The sequence below is a fragment of the Heptranchias perlo genome, chromosome 31, assembly GCF_035084215.1.
Source record: "Heptranchias perlo isolate sHepPer1 chromosome 31, sHepPer1.hap1, whole genome shotgun sequence".
NCBI classification, from domain to species: Eukaryota; Metazoa; Chordata; class Chondrichthyes; order Hexanchiformes; family Hexanchidae; genus Heptranchias; species Heptranchias perlo.
The window spans coordinates 14,303,977-14,318,329 of record NC_090355.1 but is presented as its reverse complement, the minus strand read 5'-3'; the positions used below and the strand labels follow the sequence as shown (position 1 = coordinate 14,318,329).

The following is a 14,353-nucleotide window of genomic DNA, read 5'->3' as shown; positions in this document are numbered from 1 at the left end:
ATAATTCTGGGCCATAGATTTTAATATCTGAAAGCATTGAACATTATTAGAGTAAATGTAGTAACTATTACACAGAGCACAGCTTGTTTGCTTCAATTTTTTAAATTGAGGATCAAAGATGAATGGCCAAAGCCCAGAGTGCAGAACATTACCAAGGCTGAAAAGATTAAAAGATCGGAGTGTCTATTGACATCAGTCAATGAGTTGGAGGTGGGGCGGGACTTCTGGCAGGACTTACAGCAAACGGTGTATTTTACAGCAAGCAAAGCAAACAAAGTCTATTTACAGAGTTTATTTAAAAGATTCTCTACGAACTACAGCAAACTGAACTTATGCATGACTGAAACTGCAGCAACTACTCCCGATAAAAGCACGGTGATTTCTCCAGCAAACAGTAGTGAGTGGAAGATAGTTACATATTACAAATTGATTATTTCTCCAGCAAAATGCAGTGAGTGGAGGATGGTTACATACAAATTATGTGTGTAAAATCAATCCAGGTCTCCAGGCATGATTGACGGGGGAATTGCCCAATCATCTCCATTGTGGCCGGGAATAGTGGTGTCACTATATGCAGCCTATCTTAAGGGAAGTCGAGAAGTCGTGTTTCGGTTTTAAAAAACTGAAGCATGTAAGAGGAAGGAAACACTGAGGGAGGTAAGGAGTTCCACAGTTTTGAGGTCTAGGGAAAAGAGTGTTTTGGAGTAGAAGACCACAGTGAGTCTTCATTTCACCACGTTAGGATATAGTGAGAGGCAGGAGAGAGTGCAGGATGGCATATTTTCAGTCAGAGAAGATAGTGAAGTCAAGGATGTCATCTGGCAAAGAAGAGTCAAAATTGGTGGAAGTCAGTTTGACTTGTGAGAGTCGTGAAGAAATCATATCTTTGAAGAGCTGAAAGAAACAAGATTTCAATTAACCTATTGAAGACCATGGAGGAGATCAAGATATGTTTCAGGTATTGTATTGCAAGAGCACTGAAGTAAAAGAGTGGATGGGTTGTATGATAAATGCAGGAGTCATCAATACAAAGAAGTAATAGAGTCCCGGAGAATCCTTATATTAATGGAATAACAGTCCGAGGATAAGCCATTGATTGCTGCACGGAAAGAATGATTTGAGTGGAAACTAAGATAGCCATATACATAGCTTTAGTGGGAGACCATTTGATGCTAATTTGTTTGGAAGTGCACAGTGCCACACCCTGTCAAAGGCTTTGCAGGTGTTTCACTGAAGCATTCAAGAGCACAGTTCCAAGTGTGCATAATATTAACAGCAAGATCACCATGGGAATGGCCATGCTGAAAACTCTGCTAGGGATTCTGGATTAGGCCAGTCCTTTCAAGGTGATGGATAGCTTAAGAGTTAACAGTAGCTTCAATAACTTTGGAAAGTGCCAATGTAAAGATAAACGTTGATCGGTTAACAAGGGTCATCTTAGAGGTAATGTGAACATGAGCGAGGGAAAAGCAAAGGTAAGCTGGGAGAAAAAGTGGTTGAAGAGATTGCATTGGATAAGGGCAAGTCAGAGATGCTGATCTTCAGAAAGATGGGAAGAATGCCATCAAAATCAAGGCTCTTACATGAGTCCAGATAGTAGGGACTATGACAAACCTATTGGGAATAAAGCCTGATGTCAGTCAAAATGGTTAAATAGAATGAAGCAGCTTAGGAAGATCCTTCAAGATCACTGAGATTCAAATTGGAGGAAGAAAGTGAACCAAAATAGTATTTTTTTGTCTTTAAGAAAGCTAGCAACTGTACCATCAGGATTGAAGAGTGAGGTGGGAATTCACACGAGTTAAGAGAAAGCTTTGGCAGGGGACCAGAAGGATTGGATGCTGAATGGACAGGAAGACAGCAGTTGATGCTTCCTTTCAACAAAATTGCATTTAGCAGTTCAAGTAGTGGATTCAGAGAAGTTAAAAGGATAAACAATGTTGGCTCAGGCTGCTTCAGACTGATCAAGGCACCAGATGGAGTCGGTAGAATATTCATGAGGCAGCAGAAAGACAGGCATAATTGAACTGAGACTTAGTGCCAGACCTGACAGGAGGCAAAAATGGGGGAACAAAACCTTCCATTTGAATTTATGGTTGTCGTAAGCACATTATCTAGGTCCTCTTTTTTTCAGTAAAAGAGGCCGAATCTGCCATATCTTTAATTAGTGCACTGTAGCTGAAAATTCTATTCTCACACAACTCTGAAATATATTTCATTACTTAACCATAATCCTCTGAGATGTCCCAATATGAAAAGTAATAGAATTTTCAACCTTTCTAATCGTTCTTTACGGGCTCTATTAACATTCTGTAGGTTTGGGAAAATAAAAAAATAGCTGATTTTACATCAGGTTCCAAATTCTAGTTATGTGTATGTCTCCTACAATCCTACATTTGCAGTTGGACATTTTACCAGTGGGGTGACAGGCTGGTGCTGCCTGCCATTATCTGGTGTGTCTGAAACACAAATTTTCCAATCCCACTCGATTTGGTTTACAGGCTGTCCTTAACATAGCATCCATCTTACAGTAATTTTCTTACCAATTTTCTCCCTCCTCTTCTGCCTGAAGGTACCAACTCGTGCTGAGGTACAGTTCCAAGGCTACAGGCAACCCTCCGAAGTGGTCAATCTAAATGTGTGTGCTGAGGTAGTGAGTTTTGGTCGTCTGTTTGGCTGTAAAGCACATTACAACTAAGTGCAAGTCAGCCCTCACACAGCATCCACTGTCTAGCAGGCATCACTGGATAGCAATCAGGAGTAGGGAACCTTGGCTAATATTTCCCTTTTCTAGCCCAGGGGCATTGAAGCCAATTTTAGCACCTTAACTGCTGCCCTGGTTAAGATTAGCTGACTCAGCACAGAGAGAATTATTACTTTAAACTTCAATGAAAAAACGTAGGCAAACAACAGTGAACTCTTCGAATGCCACTTAGTAACTTTTATATCTGATGGTTCCCAAACATGTTAGATGAATATCAACAGCTGTAATTAATTTTATTTCATAAAGGTGGCTGAGAATTAATTGCTATCATATTTTTCATTGGACAAAAAATGATAGGTTCAACTTTGTCTCAACCTGATGAAACATCAGAGTTTGCAAGGAGATAAAAAGAATAGAATTATATTAATGATGCTTCAAACATATCTCTTATTTGCAGGAGTGCCACTGGAGAAGCCTGGCATGAAATTATGCTGGCATGTCTGAGCCACAGCCCATGTGATCCTCGATCAGGCATAGACAGAGATGAATGTGGAAATGATTTTGCCTATTTCTACTTTGTGTCTTTCATTTTCCTTTGTTCTTTTCTGGTAGGTTTCAATTTTCTTAACACAATGTTAGACCATTAAGTATAAATAGTACCTGACTTGATAACAAGCTTCTTTCCTACACGATGCAATATTTAGTTCACTGAGCCGGTCGTTGCAATTGTTCTCTTCAACTTCCTACATAATGCATGTAGCCACACCTACCACTGAAAACATATGCAGGACTATTTAAATGCAAATGAGGAATTTACACTGGGGAACTGCTCATTGCAAATGAAGGCAGAATTTAGAGTATTCTCATAAGTTCAAGTGCTGATGTGGTTCTTTCATCCTTTTTTTTAGACACGCAAAAGATTTTACTTGGTGGGTGCTTGTAACGCAAAAGAATATACAAATCTAAACTTATTAGCACATTTTAGAAAGCCCCATCTTTCTCCAGTTGTTCTTTGTACTTGCTTTAACCAGCTTCAGTATGATTCCCTAATACCTTAACACAATGCACAAACTATTAGGGGATGACGGGTATCCTTTGTTACTCATCAAGAGCGATATGGCCTCATAAGAGCCAATAATGGTGGCTTATGCAGTTACTGAGTGGTTTGAATTGCATTATTACCAGTGGAAGAAACACTGGAGCTCTCAAAAGATAGAATAATTAACTTAATAAGAGGTTTTATCTCTGCTTCCCACATGCATATACATTTCTAATTACAAAATTAATCTATTGTGAGTATTTCAGTCATCTTCATAAGGGCAGCAATAGGGGAGAAGCAGATAAGATGAGAACCTGCCAGCGAGTGCATGCAATCTGAAGATTCATCCCTCAAGGGTATAAGTGATGAATACTTCATTCAGTCATCCTTTATATGTAGGGATGAAAATGCTAGAATGTGCACCGTGCATATACACACCTGCTACTTATATTTTGTGTAATCTTACTCATTTCAAACTGAACTATGCAAAGAAATTCTTCTAAACCTTAATTTTTATTATTGTTTGCAGACACTATGCTTCATACTTTTATCAGGCAGTAAAATATTGGGGTCAGATTAATGAAAATGTGCAGGTAAACTTTTATGCTTGACAGTCCACATTTTGTTTGCTGTGACAAGCAAGTAGTGGAAGGTCATTCTACAAATTACTAGATTATGTGCCCCAATGGCACCGTATGTCAAAGTATTAACAGGCTGTGCCAATGTATGGTATGGTATGGGGCTGCAGTTTTCCCCACTTGTTAAGGTCCCAGTCTCAGCCGAGCCATCAGAGGGAGGAAGAGAGTGGTTGCTAGGCACCTTGTCACTGTGAGGGAGGCGATTTTGAAGGCACGTTACCTCCCAGCTTCCAGTTATAGAGTAACACTGCTAGATGCCTGGCATCAGGTCTCTTGCCCACCTAATGGATCTGTGCATGTTATGGGCAATGCTAAATATAGGTGAGTGAATAACTAAGTGTTAAAAAATGAAAATAAATTTAACCTGATTGCTACTGAAAAAGTAGGGCTTTATTAAATTACCTAGAACAATAATTTGTTTTCTTTAAATTGTTATTTGAGAAGAACTGAACCATGCCATAAAGCACTACATGCAACATTGACATCGGTGAAACAAATGGTGGAGTGGAGATGGACAGACGACTGTATTAACATGGTGTTAAGTTGCTTCATTTTTCAGTCTTTGTTTCTCATTTTTCAAAGCTGGAAAAGGACTTACACCTAATTTCTCCCTTTCTTTACACCTCCCCACACTCTGTGTCATTCCCTGATCAAGGCAATGGATGGGGAACCCATTGCCAAGCTTTTCCCAGTGCTGTTCTTGTACTGATTGATTGAAGCTGCAAAAGAAAGTCACAGGTTGACTTCCCATTGATTTTTTTTTTCTACTTCTTTCAGTTCTCTCTGGAGAAATGTATCACTTTTCCAAGCTGGTCTGGCTAACATCAGAGACTCATTGGGGGATATTTTGACTTTGGCTGATAGTGTAAAACGGGCAATATCGAGTCAGCCGCCTGCAATACATCTCTCCCGAATTTCAATGACTTCAGGAAAGATGTATAATGGGAGGCTGAATCGATATTGCCCATTTTACATGATCACCCAAAGTCAAAATTGCCCCCAATATGTTGGGAACAACCAAGGGCAGAACTTGTTTAACTAACAGCAGATTCCAATTTCTTTCAAATCAAAGGAGAGAAGCAAGACCAAACTGTCATAACCTGCCTCAGGAGCAGAGCAGAATTTTTGAAGTCCAGAGTTGGATTCTCAAGGATTGCATGATCTTACCATGCAGTCACAGTGCAAGTCTCAAATACAACGTGCAAACTTGGTGTAACGGTCGCTTTTCATGGGAGAAACAATAGGATTAAAAGCAGAACAAAAAAATGCTGACATAAATATATTTCGTGTAGAATATAATTTTATGAAATTCTCGGCCGGCTGTGTCCAATTTTTAGAAATAACTGTTTTGCCTGTTGCATTGATGATGACAGACAGGGTGCTAAGAATTATGCCTGAAAGCTGTAAGTGTTGCCACTGACTTCAGGTTTGTTCCATTCGTTAGTGGAACTGAAATTGAATGATTCAAAACAGCTTTAAACGTACAATTTAAATTAGCCCATTACCTGCCAGTTTCCCTGCTTGGTTTAAGAAATGTGCAAGGCAGATATTTTGGTAGAGGTTATGAATTTTTTTAAAAAACAAATGCTATCCGTAGTCCTGTGTTTTGTGACTGATTGCCATGGCTGCATAACTTTTACATGATTGAAATGATGAGATTGTGAGACCAATTTTAAAAAAATTGATAACAGCCCTTTAATAGGGTCTTCTGACAGTATTTATGTCAGTTTTTGATGCCCATTCTCAAATTGGCAATCCAAAGGAAATTAAGCAAAAATTATAGCCTAGAAATTGTGTGTCATATTAGCATATGAACAGTTAATGTGTTCGTATGGCATTCCTTTATCAACTATTTTAAAGAAGTTGCAATCCTATACTTTAAACTGATTAATGTCTCCACTGAAATAGTGGGCATAAGAATGTCATGGCAATGCATAAGTGTTTGCCTGCTGATAACGCAAATTAGTAGTTTCTGGGTTCATGGGTATTAGGGGAAAAAAATTGGAATTTTCTTCACCTATCTCAAAAGAAGCCACTTCCTCTATGTTTTCTCTTCAACCATCTTGAGAGCTGAGAGTCTGATTATCAATCTAAATGGTTTCTGAACTATTTAAGGGCTCTTGCATTGATTCCACTTATCTGCACATCAAATTAACTATGATCTAGCAATTTTCTTAGAGCAGAGAAAAACCTTGCATCTGTATTCTTGATGTTTAGCAATAGGTGTATTCATTTACATTGGGTCAAACAGAAATTCATCTTACTGCACAGCATTATGAGTCATGTGATACACATGTAAGTCCATCTCATCCATCTGAAATGAACATACAGGAGCTTAACACTCAGTTCCACTTTCACCAAGTTGCGGTAGCACTTAAGGTTTGAAATATATACAAGAAAGAATAACAGATATTTAAAAGCAACATCAGAAACCACATAAGCTTAGCTTGTGGAGTCTAATGTCATCTGAAACCTTCCTTGTGTTAGTGCTTAAAACACACTCTATTCCGTCTCTGTAACCTCCTCCAACCCTACAACCCCTCCAAGATATCTGCACTCCTCCAATTCTGGCCTCTTGCACAACCCCGAATTTCGTCGCTCCACCATTGGTAGCCGTGCCTTCAGCTGCCTAGGCCCTAAGCTTTGGAATTCCCTTTCTAAACCTCTCCTCCTTTAAGTTGCTCCTTAAAATCTACCTCTGACCAAGCTTTTAGTCACCTGTCCTAATGTCTCTTCATGTGGCTCAATGTCAAATTTTGTCTGACAATGTTCCTGTGAAGCAGCTTGGGATGTTTTTACTATGTTAATGGCACTATATAAATGCAAGTTGTTTTCTGTTATCTAATGTTGCTATTTTTGAAAAATACTATTACAACAATAGTCATCTGTGCACATTTGGATTTTAAAGTTAGAGTACTTTCAGCAAGGTTGTTAATACTAATTGAGAACTGCACACTCAGTGGAGAGCTGTGGGTAGACTCACGCACCCTTTATAGTGGAAACTGGAGCACCTCCCATTTTTGGAGCAGTGCAGTCGCTAAATGACAAATGTAACACCCAAGTGGACCCAAGTAAATCACTGACCATCAGAGACGTGCACAACCTGCTTTGGGCAGAACGCCAGTGATGCAGGAATTGGCCCAGATCCACCTGCACAAGGAGGCAGTCTACATCGGGTGCAAGACTCCTAACAGTAGTTTAGAAAGAGAACATCATTATCTGTCATCAATTACACAGAAGTGGAACTAATTCACGAGAATAACTAAGAAGTTAAAATTATCTAATTTGTTACAGCATCAAAGACTTTTGCTAGTTCCATGAACCTGACACCAGCTAAAATTCTTGAGTCCAGACGCATTCGCATCTCATTGCACTGACCTTTGTCGTGCATGTAAGCACTTTGATGCATTACAGATGTATATTCAGTAGGAACAGATGTAACTGTGTTGATTTGGAGGCCCATATCTAAGAGCTGACTTCATGGTAAATTAAAATAAGTCTTTGCGAAAGTTTTTACTGCACAATGAAGATGCACTGATTTAGGAATAGGAAAAGATCATCCTATTTTCACAGATCAGCCCCATCTAATAGCCTTCATTGCCATCTCTGAATGCTTTCTATCTCCAGAAACATGGTGTTTTCACCCAATAGACTTGTGGAATCAGTTACCAGGATGAAGCAGGCAGTACAAGTAGGTTCAAGGGACATTTAGGGGGTATATTTTCCTCAGTTCGAAAAGTCAGAGAACAAGTCTGCTTTCCCTCTAATATATATCCTGCCAAAGAAATTGCAGGAACACATGGTTTGAAACATAATTTTATTGGAAAAAGTAGACATTAACAAAAAGCGGTTCATGTTATCAAAAAGTAGTAGTGGATTATTTCTTCATGATTAGCACTCTCTGCGGAGTCCTACCCCTCTAAAAATGGCTTAAGGTAGCTTGACAAAAGAAAAAAACAATTCTTTGTTGAGGCTTTTCTCAGCTACAATCAAATCAAAAAGTAAACATTTTACTCCAGGTCAGACCGAGATGTAATGAATAGGAATATTTTGAAATATCACCATAGCAGTGCCAGAAGTGCGTCATATTCAATAGTAATCTCACCATAGTGAACAATTTGCGGAGATCGCCTTTGTTCATTCCTTTCATAATCTTGTAAACTTCAGTGAAATCATCTTGAAGGCTCTTTGTCCCAAAGAAGACAAGTCTAACATCTTTAACATTTCCTCATAAATTAAATTCTTGATAGCCACTATTGTCTTTATTGGTTGTCTCTGTATCCTCTCAAGAGCAGTTATACCATTGCGGTGACCAGAAGTGCACACAATGAACTTGATGGGGTCTGACCAATGCCCTTCTGTAACAACAGAATAAACTCTTCAGATTTGTACTGTATCCCTCTGTCAATGCAACTCAGTACTTTATTTGCCTTTCTACTACAGCTGAGCATTGGGCTAACAGTTTAATGGATTTATCTGCAGGATCTCTTTTCTTGATCATCACATTGTATCACAGGTCCATTTATCATATGCTGGCTCTTTTAGTTCCTGGCACCTATATTAATCATTTCATATTTATGCACATTAAACTGAATCTACTTAGGCTACCTACCACAGGCTGGTCTATAGTTTTCAGGATTTTTTTCCGACTGTGTTTCTTGAAAAATAATAGTTATATATAATTAATTTAATGGACATTTCATGTAATTATTTTTCTCCTTTTTCCAGATGTTAAATCTTTTTGTAGCTGTTATTATGGACAATTTTGAGTATTTAACCCGAGACTCCTCTATTCTGGGACCACACCACCTGGATGAGTTCATTCGTGTCTGGGCTGACTATGATCCAGGAGCCTGGTATGTAAAATTGTATATCATTTAATTTATTACCACATAATATGTACAGTACTTAATATGATCATGTAATCTTTAAAAGATGATGAAGGTAGTATGTTGTCAAGCATTTGTGATGCCAAACTGTTTTTTATAAAATTGAAAAAAAACTGTATTAATTTGCTTGAGAGGAAAAGTATCCCAAACATATCTTTCACAGAAATCTGCCACATTTTGTACAAACAGCTGGCTTTACTTATCAATGGCTTTATAATCAAAAGATGTAATAAAAGTGAGCACAAATTTGAAGAAATGACTGAAAATGTCAGCTGAGAATATAGCCATAAGGCAGCAAAGATCAGGCAGCCCTCAATAATATCTTAATATGATCATGCCAGCTGCATTTTTAAAGAGTTGAAAGGCCTGATAAAATTCTCATAACTTTTTGTTTTAATCCCTATTTTTTCTTCACATTAAAGGCCTCATAGTGCAATGCATCCTTGCTCACCCAAGAGGTGCCCAAATAACCAGATCTCTGCCATTGTCCTCCTGACACTGGCTTCCACGGTGTGCACAAGAGCACCCTGTATTAACTTGGTCTACAGTTTTCTCACTGGGAAGGATTTGGTCATCCATTTGATGCAGAAGAGATTTACTAGAATGATTCCAGGGATGAGGGACTTTAGTTATGTGGATAGACAGGAGAAGCTGGGATTGTTCTCTTTGGAACAGAAACGATTGCGAGGAGATTTGATAGAGGTATTCAAAATCATGAAGGATCTAGACAGAGTAGAAAGAGAGAAACTGTTTCCATTGGCAGAAGGGTCAAGAAACAGAAGGCATAGATTTAAGGTGATTGGCAAAAGAACCAAAGGTGACATGAGCAAAAATTTTTTACACAGCGAGTGGTTAGGATCTGGAATGCACTGCCCGAGGGGGTGGTGGAGGCAGATTCAATCATGGCCTTCAAAAGGGAACTGGATAAGTACTTGAAAGTAAATAATTTGCAAGGCTACGGGGATAGGGCGAGGGTGTGGGACCAGCTGGATTGCTCTTGCATAGGACCGGTGTGGACTCGATGGGCTGAATGGCCTCCTTCCATGCTGTAACCTTTTTATGATTCTGTGCCTCCCTATGCTGGAAAAGTACTTCAGTTATGTCGAGAGACTAGAGAAGCTGGGATTGTTTCCTTCGAATAGAGAAGGTTAAGGGGAGATTTAATAGAGGTGTTCAAAACCACGATGGATTTTGATAGAGTAAATAAGGAGAAACTGTTTCCAGTGGCAGAAGGGTCAGTAACCAGAAGACACAAATTTAAGGTAATTGGCAAAAGAACCAGAGGAGAATTTTTTTTTAGGCAGCGAGTTGTTATGATCTGGAATGCACTGCCCGAAAGGGTGTTGGAAGCAGATTCAATAATAACTTTCAAAAGGGAATTGGATAAATACTTGAAGAGGAAAAATTTGCAGGACGATGGGGACAGGGCAGGGGAGTGGGACTAATTGGATAGCTCTACCAAAGAGCTGCTGGCACAGGCACCATGGGCCAAATGGCCTCCTTCTGTGCTGTATCAGTCTTTGATTCTATGATGATCCAGCTGAGATCAGGAACTCATGACTTGAGGGACCATGGATCCCTGCCCTCCATGGTATAACCCATTGCTGCACCAACCCGTTGTCTATATGGGCTATGCCAGTCAGCTGAAATATTTTCAACTGCCTGCCTGCCTCCATTTTATTTTTTTGATACTTCCATTTAAATCACACTTATGACTGCTCAGATTCTGCACCTTTATCAAACATTGTGGACAGCCGCTGAGCAGTTTAGTGAGACTGAAGTCCTGCTTCCTATACCAGTGTTATTTCATGGTCTGACCTGAAGGGGGCACATGTCCATCAGCTAAAGGCAAAATAGGATGTTCTTTCCTCATGGTCCCGACCACTCAACAGCCTGTTAGTGAACTACCATGGCAGATACAATTTAGGAATTGCTATATTTATGGTCCTAGATTAGTATAGTCACCCTTAAGGCTGCAGTGACCAACCAGTTAATCCATGAACTCACACTGTAAACCGTTCAAATATATCTGACAGAAGCCTTAAGGTAAATGAAGGAAAGGATTTCCAAAGAGCTCCATAAAGGAAGACTTGCCTGAAGCCAACTGATCAGGTGAAAGTCAAATAAGAGCTTTAAAACATTGAAACAAACTATGTTTTAAAACAAATATATCAGCAATAAAAGGTCAACAACTATTTGTTCAAAAGTTGTTGCGACAGTTTCAAAGAATGAATTTGTGTTTGCCGCAGGTTCTTAAATTTTGCAGTTATCTGGTGACTTTGGTAATTTGGCATGCCTTTGTTTTATTCTGTTCAAAGCTCGCATTTTTGGAAACTGATGCTTGTATTCGGTTGTTGTGATTGATTGTGAACTTTGTTTCACTGTCCAGAAGAATGTCATTAATACAGGGAGTCATCTGTGGTCAAACTCAGTGATTGATAACAGGAAAGTCAGGAAACAATAAAGTGAGACTATGGATAATCATATCAGCAGCTTTATTAAACTTGAGTTGTCTGCTACATGAGGAAAGAACAGTATGGGCAGCACCTAAATATATTAATGGTGACCATGGTCAGGTTTAGTAATATGAATCAGTTCCACTCTTAATTATGATATCCCACTTATTTCAACAGCAATACCGAAAAAAGTTTTGAAATACACTTTGCAACTCAAGCATTTGAGACTTGAGGAGGAACCTCTTTCAAATGAGTTTCCCAATAACTTTCTACAGCATTGTAACCCTGCATTGCATGGTAAAAATGCTACAACTTTAAACCTTGCATTCACACTTAGTGCTAAATGCAAATCTTAATGTCAGAGGTTAGGGAACTATATGATTTAAAATGGCAGCATTTTCTGTCCATTGTAGTAATATTTTTTGTTTAGCATAAAGGAATTGGAAGAGATGCATAAAAAGTGAATTTTAAAAGTGGAAATATGTAAGAAAACAAAACTGGAAGAAATTGTGATAATAGTGAACTACAGGGGAAAATAACAAGAAACACAAAAATATATGCACCAAAGAAACAAATCCAGGAGAGAGTGCAAAAATACAAACAGGAAAATATATGAAAGAAACTGAGGAAGTAAAAAAAAAATAAAATGTAAAAGAAATAAATTAGAAAAAAAGAGCAATGAGAATGTAAAGCTGCTATTTTTATTTTTGGGTATGTTTGAATTTCTGCTTGTTCAGAGGAATCATTGTGTTTGTCATGTCAGATTGTCAGGTGTTTAAAAGCTGTTCTTTTTTAAAAAATACTTTTTGCTTTGAAGCTGTTGCTGTGCTGAAACTTTACATTATTATGGAGTTATTATAGAAGAGCATTCTCTCTTCGGTCTTGGCCTAGAATCTCAAATGTAATTGGCTACAATCAGTCATGTGACATGAAGTAATTTTAATTATTCCAGCTCATTGACTGAAGAGGGATAGAGTTTCAGGAAGTGGCATTAGAGTGCAGTAATAGCAAGTACATTTCCTGATAATATGTGGTATCTATTGGACGGTTAAGACTGTTACTCTTTGAGTGGTGTCAGTGAAGTGACTGATGTCACAAGAAAGATTATAGTCATCATAATACTGAGCAAACTGACAGTGTAGCTGAAGGACTGATAAGTGATAGCAGACTGTCGCTCCAATAAAGCAAATGTTGCTTGCTGTTTTCTGGCTAGAAGTGGTAAAATATTGGTTCTCAGGTGATAGAAGTGGCTGAGAATTCTATGACTGAATTAACTAAACATTGTAGCATTCTGCCAATATTTATACTACACTGTTGCTGTTTAGAGGGGAATGGGATGCATTTGTTTAGGATAAGGTAATAAAATGTGACTGCCTGAAATGCACTATTTTACAGGGTAATGTTCTTAAGTAAAAGATATCAACATGCCCAGATTACTATTGCCCTTTGGTGACTTGCCTCTTGATTGTACTCTTTCACTTTCATCTTTTACATATGAATGTACTTAACTGAAGCCCAAGGCTATAATAAGACTGAAAGTACCCAAGTTGGAATAAATCTAGATTATGACTGTTCAGTTATGGTTATTAGAATCCGAATGGGTGAGGAGTGGACTAAAATCCACAAAGTTTAATGTGTGTCCATCTTCACATCTGGGACACAATGATTTAAAGTTCAGCGATCCCACCAATGTTTATTTCAGGCTTCAAAGGGGAGTGCATGGGAATAACCAGATATAAAAACAAAGACAGAAAATAAATAAGAAGAGTCTAAATGGGGTAAAGGAGCAAAGGAATCTCAGGGTACAGATACACAAATCACTAAAAGTAGCGACACAAGGTAAGGCCATCAAAAAGGCAAACCTAGCACTGGGGTTCATTTCTAAAGGGATAGAATTGAAAAGCAGAGAAGTTATGTCAAACATGTAAAGAACCTTGGTTAGACTACACTTGGAGTACTGTGCACAGTTCTGGTTCCATATTATAAAAAGGATATAGAGGCATTGGAGAAGGTGCAAAAAAGATTCATAAGGATACAGAACTAAAAGGATATACTTATCAGGAAAGGCTAAACAGGCTGGGGCTCTTTTCTCGAGAAAGGAGAAGGCTGAGGGGTGACCTGATTGAGGTCTTTAAGATAATGAAATTGTTTGACAGGATAGATGTAGTGAAAATGTTTCCACTTGTTGGGGAGACCAAAATTGGAGGTCATAAATATAAGATAGTCACTAATAAATCCAATAGGGAATTCAGGAGAAGCTTCTTTACCCAAAGAGTGGTAAGAATGTGGAACACACTGCCACAAGGAATAGTTGAGGCAAATAGCATAGATACATTTAAAGGGAATCTAGATTAGCACACAAGGGAGAAAGAAGTAGAAGGGTATACTGATAGAGGCTCGTGTGGAGCATAATTGCCAGCATAGACTATTTGGGCCGAATGGCCTGATTCTGTGCTGTAGACTTGATGTAAATGAGTGCAGAGTATGGGACAAAAGTCCTGCTCTGGTTCGAAGATATGAGATGTCAAATTAGTGTGATTTTGTTTTGTTGATTAGTAGATTTATCATGCCTGTCCTAGGTTAATGGAATAACTTTACATCAGGACTGAGATTAAGATATAATTTTG

At 38.5% G+C, this 14,353-nt stretch overlaps 1 protein-coding gene across 1 annotated transcript in view; it reads left to right on the top strand.

Annotated features, from left to right (window-relative positions):
- The window catches only part of cacna1ba (calcium channel, voltage-dependent, N type, alpha 1B subunit, a), a 518,974-nt gene that overhangs the window by 456,847 nt on the left and 47,774 nt on the right, over positions 1-14,353 (top strand). The window contains exons 37-38 of the mRNA XM_067969602.1: positions 3,162-3,312; positions 9,110-9,237. Of these exons, the coding sequence (XP_067825703.1) occupies positions 3,162-3,312; positions 9,110-9,237 (279 nt within the window). The remainder of the gene's footprint in view (positions 1-3,161; positions 3,313-9,109; positions 9,238-14,353) is intronic.